Source organism: Sorex araneus, chromosome 4, assembly GCF_027595985.1.
Source record: "Sorex araneus isolate mSorAra2 chromosome 4, mSorAra2.pri, whole genome shotgun sequence".
NCBI classification, from domain to species: Eukaryota; Metazoa; Chordata; class Mammalia; order Eulipotyphla; family Soricidae; genus Sorex; species Sorex araneus.
Window position 1 is genome coordinate 155,297,205 of NC_073305.1, and position 12,882 is coordinate 155,310,086.

The 12,882-nt window shown below is 34.6% G+C and overlaps 1 protein-coding gene across 1 annotated transcript in view; it reads left to right on the top strand.

Annotated features, from left to right (window-relative positions):
- The window catches only part of LAMA2 (laminin subunit alpha 2), a 645,380-nt gene that overhangs the window by 248,751 nt on the left and 383,747 nt on the right, over positions 1–12,882 (top strand). The window contains exon 5 of the mRNA XM_012932852.2: positions 11,705–11,884. Within this exon, the coding sequence (XP_012788306.2) occupies positions 11,705–11,884 (180 nt within the window). The remainder of the gene's footprint in view (positions 1–11,704; positions 11,885–12,882) is intronic.

Genomic DNA, 12,882 nt, shown 5'->3' on the forward strand with positions numbered 1-12,882 from the left:
CTGCTGTTATTACATGTCTTTCAAGTGTACTGATTGTTCTTGTCCTAGCAATGTAGGTCATCGCACTTTCAATGGCCGTATCCCTTATTTGAAGATTTCCTTAATGACTGTCTGCACTTAGGAAGAGCATGTAACTTAGTATTTCCCCATTACTTTCTACAATTTAGGCATTAGTATTTCCTAATTGGTCCAGTTTGCCATGGAGTGCAAATTAGTATTTTTGCAGTACTGAAGTGAATGGTTTCTACTTACTAAAATACTTAAATACCAAACTTGTCAAAAATTAATTAAATGCATTATGTTTTAGTAGGACATTAGGGATTTTTTTTTTCTGAGTGACTGATGTATAAATACTCATTTTTTAAATGTGTTCTTGTTCTGGTTTTTATTTCTGTAGAACTTTTCCTCCACTTTATCAGAAAGATCTCTACTGGTGTGGATCAATGCCAGAAAGTGTTAATCAGATCTAGGACCATTCCTTGGCTCAGTGACTTTTTGTGATTTAATATGCTTTACTCCTACATTCTCCTAAAAAATGGAGCACGGATTGCTCTGTTGGTTATTCTGAATGGCAAACTGGGGTTTGGTAAGAATTCTACCCTAAGAAGTTTGACACATATGCATCTTATAAGGCAAATCCAACTCATATTCATGAGGGAAAGCACCAACTAGAGAAAGAATACAAAATAGATAATCTCAGAGTTTAGGTAACAAAGAAAATATGGAATTTAAATGTGTTGATACGTAACATATAAGGTTCAGATGGAAGTGAAGAAAATGAAAGAATGGGGGCTGGAGAGATAGCACAGCGGGTAGGGCGTTTGCCTTGCACGTGGCCGATCCGGGTTCGAATCCCAGCATCCCATATGGTCCCCTGAGCACGGCCAGGGGTAATTCCTGAGTGCAGAGCCAGGAGTAACCCCTGTGCATCGCCAGGTGTGACCCAAAAAGCAAAAAAAAAAAAAAGAAAAAAAGAAAATGAAAGAATGTGAAAAGGTACATGGATAAGTCTCTAACTGCAATGATGAAAGTCTTCAAATATTTCTAGAAATTTTCAAATACTGTCTAGATAATCAGATATTATGCTCTCCCAAGTGTGTATTAAAGTGTGTATTTGTTCTGTGAAATACTATAGTTTAAGCTCAGGATCTAAGTCAATAAAAATCATACTAGAACTGGAACATATCCTAGCTGTGTTAGTCATATTTATTAAAATTTCAGTGTCTGTTTTCTCTTTAAAGATAATACCTACCTTATGGAGTAGTTGTAAACATTAAATGAAGTAGTACCATATAAATTATATAGTAAATATGCATTAAGCCATTATTTTATATGAAAGGTCCTGTGTATGACAAAGCAATTTCTGAAATAAGTGTGAAGTTGAACTAGATGACTGTTGATTCTATTTTCTGAGGCTGGTTTTGATTGAGGCTTACCATAAAGGATTGAAATGTTTGAAGAGAGTAAGAAAATTTTTCTCCTAGTGACTTTTCCTTTATACCATCTCTAAATTTATTCCTCTCCTTTACTAGCTGTGAATTTCTGATGTTGTCTGTATTCCACTAAAGTCTTTTCTTGATAGTTTAAATATTTAGTAATGACATCTATATTTGATAAAATTTATATGAGGAGCTCCCAAAAGAGAGTAAAAATGTTTGTTCTGACAAACTCTTCTTTTATCCATGCAAATATTTTATACTTTAACTAAGAAAATAAAAACACAAATAATAAATGAAAATTTTCTGACTTGGAGTATTTTTTCATTATTATTTGAAGATACCAATACATTTTAAAATAGATGTAAAATGAGATGTTGTGAACCAAGATCATTTTAGAGATAAAAGAGAGTAAGGTATTTGCATTTTATTTTCTCTTTTGAAAAATTCAGAGACAGAGTTGTCTTTGTTTTATATATCATGATGAGTGGAAAATATACCAAGATCATCCTTTCAATTGTGATGGATTATGTATCACCTATCTGGGCATGTTTCAGATGAAATAACCTAAGTTCATCTTGAACAGAGGGCTTAAAATAAATACTCTGCCAGATTGCTCTGAGCTGTCGGAAGCAGGGAGACAGCCAGGAGCTCTGTGAAAGAAAGACCATACCAATTTTGAGATTTTGAGAAAAACAAAACTCCAAAACAGCTAAGATTTTGCTTCTATATCTGATCTTGCAAAAAGAGCTTAGCCATTCTATCCTTTTTATCTTTGCATGTACTGCATAGTTCCGTATGTGTGCATCGCTGGGTGTGACCCAAAAAACCAAAAAAAAAAAAAGGTACCATAGGTGGTGTCAGGGATGCTTGGGGTGGCCGCAAGCAAGGAAAAGGCCTTATCTCATATACTCTCTCTCCAATCCTATACCTTTTATTCTTGGATTATAATTTTTCATTAAAATATAAACCGTTATCAATAAAACTAAAAATAAACTACATATCTTGAACATTTCTAATTGATGGCACTCCTAATAAGACTGACTGATTTTGCTATTGCACTGTATATGTAAATACAATACTAATTATACTGTTGATATGCCATTTTAGTAATAGGGCTCAAATAAAGATTTAATTTATTTAGAAACAAATATCTAGATAAATTAATATCTTCAATTATTATCTGTTGAATAATAAATTAATACTAATAACTAAAATTTTATTTTATAAAATAATTTCTGACAAATTAACCTCCTTTAGATATTTATGCTGTATAAGTCATTTATGTTGTATAGGTCATTTTACTCTATTTTATATTAACCTATATTTTACTAATTTTTTCTACTTTTATAGTTTGCTGATCAAAATATTGAGGCTGTAAAGAGGCGTAAATAATATTCATTAGATTATTTAAAATCTGTTTTAACTTTAGTGAAATTTACTAGAATTCTATATTTATAAATGAAAATATGGTATAAAATATTTACACTAAGTTTTCAATAAACAATCCAGAGAAAAATTAATACACTAATAGAGACATTTATAAAAGAGTAAAAACAATTGTATATATTTATACAAAGTTATGTATCCCTTTTAGTGGACCAGCGTTCCTTCTTAATGAAACTGAAAAGATTTTCTTTATGTACAGAGCAGAGTAACTGAATTAGTCATGTAAATCTTTAATAAATATCCCACTGTATTAGAAGTTTGTAAGTCCAAGCAAGACAACTGGTATTGTATAGTTAATAACTATAAGGATTCTTAAAAGTAAATTATTTTAATAAAATAAATATCAATGATATCCTTAATTAATATATTCCAATAGTAAAGGATAATGTCAGCTTAATGAGTTGTTTCATGAATATACCAGAACTACTGATAATTTTTGCCCCTGGCCTTACTATTGACAGTTTCAGTCTATCATAAGGTGATATTTTGCTTTAACGTCTACTCAATTACAAGCCCCTTGATACTTAAAACTGTTATCATACTTTTTAAAATAATTACAATTCTCACAATCGTGACTCCTATTTAAAGCTTTTCACTCAGGAATTACGCCTGGCGGTGCTCAGGGGACCATATGGGATGCTGGGATTCGAACCCGGGTCGGCCGCGTGCAAGGCAAATGCCCTACCCGCTGTGCTATCGCTCCAGCCCCGGTACCTTGAACAAAGAGCCAGGAGTAGCTCCTGAGCACTGCCAGGTGCCTGTCCAAATTCCATGCCTGTAGATCAAACAAAAAAATTAATCTCAATATAACCTTTGTATCTCCAAGAATATATCAATTTTATTATAAACTTTGTGTCTCCTATATTATAATTCATTTAAAAATACTGATTTTTTTTTTTAATTTACGACAGTGTTTCTTTTTTTTCAGTGAGTTTGCCTGTAGGTGCAGGCACATACAAATAAACCAATAGTGATACTAGAAGTGGGTCAGGGAGTTCAAAGTATTCAGAAAAGGAGCAATGTGACAGGAAATAGATGTCAGGAAGGATTTGACACTCATCTGAGTGCTGGAAGTGTATTTGTTCACTGAGGAAAAGTTGAGATACAGAAAACGCTTGAAAGAAATGAGAGCTGGTCTAAACCATGGCACAAAATAATAAATGAAAATAAGTCAGTGACTTGGAATATAATAGATGCACAACATGTATTTTTGAAGTTCAAATCGACTTACTATAAGAATGACTAGGAAATAGGAAAATGTAGAATGGAGTACAGAGATAGATCAGTGAAAATGTAATCATGAAATTTGCTGCCACGTGGATGGATCTGGAGAGTATCATGGTGACTGAAGTGAGTGAGAAGGAGAGGGACAGACACAGAATGATTCATCTCATAGATGTGCTGTAAGGAAATGTAGTCAAGTAATAACAAATGCCCAAAGGAAACTAAGAACTGGTATCTAGAAGGAAGCTTCCTACAGGAGGGGGTAGGTCGGTGAGAGACACTGAGAAAATGGTGGAGGGAATCCAACGCCTGGGCAGAGGGTGTGATGCTTGAATATTTCACATATGAAATCCTAGTCATTACCATTGTAAACCATGGTACTCTAAATAAATAAATAAATAAAAATTTTCAATAAAAAGTGAATGAATGGAAAATGCAAAATTGTAAAGAATGAGAGCAGAGATCAAGCTGTTCCAACATATATACAAGTCTTTCAGAACACGTTTCTGGATATGAAAATGAGTAGTATTACAAGTATTATAATCATCCTAATTAAATAACACCAATTGGTTGAATGAAATAAAATATGGGGTAAAGAAAAATGAAATAAGAACTAAAATGTGCCTCATCTAACTGGAAATAAAGAACTAGGAATAGATTTATTCCACAGTTTCGAATTGTCTCATTGCACTGTAGCACTGTCATCCCGTTGTTCATCGATTTGCTCGAGCAGGCACCAGTAACACCTCCATTGTGAGACTTGTTGTTACTGTTTTTGGCACATTGAATACGCCACGGGTAGCTTGCCAGGCTCTGCCGTGCAAGCGGGATACTCTCGGTAGCTTGCCGGGTTCTCTGAGAGGAATGGAGAACCTGATCGTCTGCGTGCAAGGCAAACACCCTACCCTATGTGCTATTGCTCCAGTCCAGACCTCATTAAGCTCTTAAAATTCTTGCTATCCCAATCTCTATTCTAAAGTGCTCAAGTTTCTTATTAACCAGTTTTATCGATTATATACTATTGAAATTATTTTGTCATGTGTTTTTGCATTATTTTCCTTATATGTAGGTGTGTCCAGATTTTAAGGATATTAATGTACACATTATTTTTAAAAGGTTTTAAACACTATAGTAATTTTGTCTGATATGTAAAGGAAGGTATTTTTGAATAATATATAGTTATATAATAAAACTAAAAAAATATCTAAAGATGAAATAATAGTCAGAACATAATTTTTCCAAAGAAGAAACTAAACAATGAGAAAGATTGACTTTTCTCTGGTCAACAAAATTAAATCAAGGAGGTCAATACAATAGTCAATAGAATGTTTGAATAAATACAGGTACAAATACAATGTAATATATTCGAAAAATACATTTGTGTTGTCAGCTGAAAATAGCCTTCTAAAATGAAACTTTAATGTAATAAATAATCATGTAACTAATGTTTAATATTAACAGATGTAATCTCCTTAGCAGTAAGAAAATGATGGTCCAAAGCTGTTACTTTTCTAATTTGCTCTAAATCAACTTAACGCAAATTCTTGAGTAGAAAATTATAAAAGGATTACTGCATTTAATTTCATTTGGTGGAAATAGCAGACTTGAAGAATTATTCATATATCAGAAAACTGATTAATTATGCAGTGAAATTTCATTTTAAATAGAAAACTCTTTGAATTTGCTAAATATTTAACAATTACATAAGTCTTGTTTGATCAAAAAACTTTTAGTGCTAAATTTTGGATGATCTAATCATATGAACTGCAGGTTATATCAGTGAACAAAACAACAAAATCTGAATATGTCTTGGAACTTCAGTGCTAGCAGAGGTTGGAAATTTTGGAGAAATCATGTGATCAGGCACTGGTACAGGATGAGGCAGACACATATACTTTTTAGCGTCTACCCATTGCCCTCCTGCCTGTACTGTAGCTTGCAAATGATGTTTTAAATATCCTATGGCCCCTTCCTTGGCATAGAAACAGTTTCCCATCCAGTCTTTCGGATAGAGAGAAACAATCAACAAGGTAGATAAATCATATTCATGATGTTTGAACGAAAGTGCTACAGAGAAGCCAGTATGGACAAACTGAGATGCAGGATGAACTTTATATTGTTAAGTAGTAAGTGACATTGTGATATCTGCACAGCAAGGCTTGGAATTTCAGGCTTGGGAACCTCAAGTATAAAAGCCCTGAAGTAGAAACCTATGTGGTGTCCTAACTAAGAAGCCGTCTGGGTGAATTGATGTGATAAGAGAAAGAAATTAAAAAGAACCTTGAAATATCATTGTTTTACTAGCAGTGTTTTCATGTGTTGAGAGGAGGGTTTTCAAATAATATAGGGTGTCATCATTTTATATAAAATGTGGGAGTACATTGTAATTAAATAGAAAAGCAGTGGAAGGTTTAAGGGAAAATGACGTGATCAGAGTTATATTGTAAAAGAAATATCTAGCTGTTGTCTTGAAAATAGACCTCAGGGAAGTATGGGCGGTAAAATAAAGGCCGAAATGGATCTATTTGTAGTGTCTAGATGAAATATGGTAAACTTTTTTTACCTAGAGGCTTTGACAAGAGTTGGTGAGAAGTGTTTGGTATTAGATATATTTTGATATCAAAAACATATACAGGAAAATTGGGTGCAGAATGAAGAAATTGTTTTGCTTGCCTCTCCATGTTGTTGGTTATTCACAGAAGAAAACATGGAATTAGTTAGTGAAACCAGGAACATTTTGGGATGTATAGCATGGACTCAAAAAGTACCACAAAATAGTTGCATTATATTCCGACCTTCAGAGCAGAGGTCAGGACCAGAGAAATAATTTTTTGGAGGTATCAGTAAAGATGGTATTTAAATTTGTGAGCTTAGATGGAATCATTAATTGCAGACAGATTACAAGAAAGAATCAAAGAATGAGTGCCATAGTGCTTCTATATTAGAGGCGAGGAGGTGATGTAGTAGTTAGGTTAAAGGTACTAAGGGAGATTTGAGAATGGGGAGCTAGAGACTGGGAAGGACACTAGGATAACGTATTGTCCGGGAAGTCAAAGGGCTGATCCCCATTTTTTTTTCTTACAGTGCCACTAATTATATGTTACAAACTTCAAATTGGTCATTTTGGTTAGTAATATAGGTAGTGTTAATAATGAAAGATACTGGTGATGATTCCAAGCATAACTTCATTGGATGATGAAGAATTCAGCTGGAATAGTAGGATATAGAGGACAAAGTTTCCTTCTGACCGCCCAGTGACTTTGTCCTGTTCTAACAACATTTAAAGATACTGGAGTGGTAGTTAAAGAGTTATGGTTCTTTCTTTCATGTGACTAACCAAGGTTTGATCCCCAAACTACATATGATTTCCCTTTTTCATAGGTATCATGTGATTCACTTTCTTTCTCCAAATACCTTTAAATTCCCATAGAAGACAAAGTGATATCTATTAGGTTATTTTAAAAAGTTATTTTGATTTACTTTCTCTCTATGAAATAACCTATTAGTAATGATTATATGTAAGAGGTACCCATAAGACTCCAACAACAGATTGCCTAGCCACATCTAAAAATAGGACCATCTGCTACATTATGCATTGTTCTATCTCCTGTCATCATCTGACTTTCAAGTTATATTCCAATAAACTTTTGTTTCAAGTGAGTTTTTCCTCCTCCTTCTCCTCCTCCTCCTCCTCCTCTTCCTTCTCCTCCTCCTTTCTCCTCCTTCTCCTCTTCCCTGTGATGACACAGGGGAGAGTCTAGTCCTCTCATATGAAATTTTATAATGTGTAACTCCATCCATTTTCATCACTCATTTTAAAGTTTTGGATATATGATAATGATAGCAGGCTTCACTCACTCATGTATTCTTTCACTAGACAAATTTGTATAGTGGTGAGAATATTAAGAATAAAACTCTTGGGGCTGGAGTGATAGCACAGTGGGTAGGGCGTTTGCCTTGCATGCAGCCGACCCAGGTTCGAATCCCAGCATCCCATATGGTCTCCTGAGCACCGCCAGGGGTGATTCCTGAGTGCATGAGCCAGGAGTGAGCCCTGTGCATCGCCGGGTGTGACCCAAAAAACAAAAAAATAAAATAAAATAAAACTCTTCCCGCAAACTAAAGCAGATGTAGTAATAGAAATAGAAAACGCCTAACGATAAGAGATAACTAACCAAATTACAAATCTAATTATTAGCGGCATAAATCACTTTTAAACTGTCTCGTTGTAAAAGTAAAAAAAAAACACAGAAGTTCTTATCCATCTGTGAAGGAAGCATGGCCTGTATAATATTCTTCTATCATTAAAAATAATTATTTGTTATTTGGAAGAGTTCGAACGTAATACTGATCTAGTTCTTTGAACATACATCGAGATATTCTGCATGTGATTTTCCTCTTCCTCCCCCCTGAAGACCAATTTCAAAGAAGAAAACAGAAGTGTAATTTTAAAATCTCAGACCCAAGTTGTAAATAAGGCTGATAGTTTCAGCTAAAATGAATTCCTTTGACAGCATGAATGTACACCCACCAGCAGCCCTGTAATAGAAATCAGTTCAGGACACACTAGACTGCCACAGATTTCCCACGGCTTCACAGCAAGACCAGGCTGGGCTTGAGGACTGACACTTTTCATCTTTCTGAAGACAGACACCCTCCAGTTGCCACTTCACAGGAGAGCAGGAAGTAAGCTGAACTCTCCAGTGGACGCGACTCCGTACAGCATCGTGCCAGGAGAAATATCCTGTCCAACTTTGTGACTTATTTTCAAGGAGAAAGGGGGATTGAAAAAAACAAGAGGGGAGGTGAATAATGGAGGAAACTGCACACAACATGGCCAAACAGCTGGCTGGTTTATGTCCCAGAAACAGCTGGGGACTAAGTATACTCACAAGATCTCTTGGCAGAGCAGTTTGATGAAAATACCAAAACTGTGAGGTGACATGTTCTTTTGCTGAATCCTGTACATAGCTATCATATGTTTTATGATCCTAAAAGAGAACACGTGTACCATTTAAGTAGATAGAGCTGTCTGTTTAAGTGAGGAGCTTCCTGACGCCATGTATAGCACAATGGATGCTTTATCAGAATATCAACACCAAGTAAATCTTGATACTTTTCAAAAGCATTAATCTTGGTCATGCAGTGATTTTTCTCCTTTCAGTCGAGTGCGGGAGTTGGATGAAACAGAATGTTTAAGCATGAATACAAGGACACTGGCAAGTTCTTGGGAGCCAAAATTTATCTCCATGGAAAGCTAATTTTTGCTTCATTCATATATTCCTTAGTTCTTTTAACTGTCATTGATACCTTTCTGATATAATGAAACAACTTAATTTTAATCCTTACCTTTGGTACACCTGCAAGATGCCTTAATTTTGGAATACATAGGACATGTTTTGCTCTTTTAGAAATGTTTTCATTGATGTCTTTTTCAAGTCTTTTCCGTTCCTGACCCCTTTTGAATCTTGTTTCCTTTCTGTGTCTCCCTCCCGGTCCTACTGATTGTCCCCTGCTCATTAATGCAGTTTATATCCATGACCCTCTTCAAATATCCTTGGGAGTTTTCAGGGGGCCATAAAGCCCATGGTTGAAAAAAGCTGCATTATACTAAGGGTATTTTTGGATCCAGTGTTTTAAGGAAACCTATGTTCCATCAACCTCAAATAAGTTAAATTAAATTATTTTTTCCAAACTATTCAGGAGCATTCAGTTAGTAAAATCTTTGCTTTTTATTTTTAATTTTTTTATCATATTGTGCCTACTTCTTTGTGACATCAATTTGTTTCTCATCTCAGTGTTTGCTGCATTTATTTCTCTAGTGAGCCAAGTGGTTTATTGGCAGTCAGTTTTTAAAATGCTCTCAGGGATTATCTAAAGGCAGGATGTTAGAAATGAAAGCAGGTATCATTGCCGGTTCTGTCAAAAAACGTAATTAACACACATGATGTATCATCTTCAGAAGTGGATGAATATTCCAGAGGTGACCTCAAGTCACAGTTTCCTGTGAACACACGGGCAGAGTGTTGTGTCTTTGAATAGCTCTGGCACTGCCTGGTACTTTTGTATATTTCTGCCTCTAGCCTGCTAAGTGTGGCCACACATGCTTGTGTGTGTTCAGTCCGAGGGCAACTTTCAGTGTCAGTTTCTTCTGCACTCTTGATTTACTTAATTGATTGTTAGATAATAATGTATTTCCAAAGTATGAGGAAGTGCAAAATACATTTCCCTAGGAGTATATCGTTTCCCCATTCTTCTTTAACAAAATGCCTATTGAACTACACAGACTTATACTTTAGTCATTCTCACACTAATGACTGTTAGGTTGTTTCCAGTCTTTTGCTATTGCATATACATAATGTCTGCAAAGTATTGTCCCAGAAGTGGGATTTTTGGATCAAAAGTCTATGCATTTTATATTTTGTTAGCTTTGACTACAGTCACTTTCACAGGTGTGTGTGCTATTTAATTCTTGTTTCTGTAAGTATATGATACTGACGTTACCCCTGAAGAAAATATTACCAATATTATCAGTGTCTGTGTAGTTTGGAAACCTGAAGAATAAAAATGTTTATTAAAGTTATTTTAAACAGCTTTTTTTTCCAGTGAGGAGGTTCAAATATTATAAAAATTTGACAGCAAACAGTATCTCTCTTTGAATAATATACCCTTTTACTTCTTAACCTTTTGTGTTACTGCTTTCTTGTTGATTTATAGGCATTCCTTATATACTTGGGTATTAATTCTGTTATTTGTGATAGGATATCTTTTATCAACTAACTTATTGCAAATAATTCTGTTTTTGTGAAAAATGTATCTTGTACCTTGTACAGTATACCTTATAGTATTATACTTTCATTCCTTCTTGTACCTTTGGAGGGTAATTCTTTATCAGGTTCTCCATTTATAATAAAAATAATGTAAGGCTTTTACTTCTTCTAGTATCAATTGTGATAATTAGTTTTCCTTAAAGTAGTACCAATCAATACAGGTTTTAATATATTGCAGTTAAACATTAGCCTTCTTGATCTTTTAATTTTTGAGAAACAGCCAACAACAAAGTATCCTAGTTAGGTCTCTTGCAGTCATTATAGATTTGTCCAATTTTCCTTGTAATATTCCAGTTTCTGCTTTCTATATTTTGAGAATACATAACCAGTTATTTTCAAGCTCCAAATTATTTTAAGTTCCTGTTAGGTTTCTATTCTTACATATTTGTAACTTTTTAAACAACATTTTATGGCTTCCTATTTTTTAAAATCATATTCTTAATTAATTTTAGAGTGCAATAATTTTCAGAGAAAAAATGATTTAAGAATCAATATAAATTCTAGGACTGTTCGCTAGAGGCCATTCCTTAGAATGGAGGAATAATCATTGCAGTATATAAAGAATGACTAAAATATGAGCAAATGTTTTTCCTCTACATATTCACTAACATTCCTGAATTACTTCACTATCTTCTATGAGTAAATATGAACCAGGATTTACTTGACTAATTTGCAGTGAGTGAACTTACCTTTATTAAGGAAAAATTTAAAAGTATTCTATATTTAATTATACACTAATTGTTAAATTCTTACCACATTGTGTAGATTCACATCTCTTTGATCAATGGAAGACCAAGTGCTGATGATCCTTCTCCTGAACTGCTGGAATTTACTTCTGCTCGCTACATTCGTCTGAGATTTCAGAGGATCCGCACCTTGAATGCAGATTTGATGATGTTGGCTCACAAAGACCCAAGAGAGATTGACCCCATTGTCACACGGAGGGTAAGTTTTGATGGATCAGATTGGTTTTTGTGAATAATATTAGACTCATCTTTTTAATTGTCTGATAAATAATTTAAAAATATGCTTCAATCTTTCACAAGCATTGTAATAAAAAATTTTAAAACTCAGTAGACCATTCTTAGTTTAAATCCAAAATCTGCTGATTAGTAGATTTTTTAATTAAACTTTGAAAAAATAATCATAAAATGTTGCATTTTCTTTTGTAAAATGGAGTTTATAATAATTACTTCTGGCATTGAGGTTTAAATTAGTTATCATTTATAAGACTTGTGTACCATGATCCTGCACTTGAGGAGGTGCAATAAGAACTCCATGGGCGGTGCCGGAGCAATAGCACAGCGGGTAGGGCGTTTGTTTTGCATGCGGCCGACCCGGGTTCGATCCTATCCCCAACATCCCATATGGTCCCCCAAGCACCGCCAGGAGTAATTCCTGAGTGCAAAGCCAGGAGTAACCCCTGAGCATTGCTGGGTGTGACCCAAAAAGCAAAAAAAAAAAAAAAAAAGAACTCCATGGGCATTAAGATATTTTGCTTGCAACCTACACTAAGATATATTTTGGGGGCAGAGAAATAGGACAGGGATACATTATTTGCATGCGCTGATTCCAGTTCTGTCCAACCTCAATCACTACATGGCATTGTTGGGTGTAGCCCTGGTGATCGCAAATATCCCGAGGATAGCCTGGTTAATTCTCCTCACTTCAAAGATGGGGCAAGTCAATTTTGGGACTCTCGCATTGAATCACATAATGGATTATTTTAAAAATCGCTCATAAATCTGGGTTCTTTTGAGCACTGCTTGGGAGGCAAAATAAATTGACATTATAACACATTATACACATATCACACATGTACACACACTTGCACACATCACAATACATCTTAAATTTTAATTGTGTCACTCTCTTCCAGGAGCTTTGTTTTATAGTTTATTTTTATAGTTTCTGGATCTTGGCTATTGATGAGATTACATGGG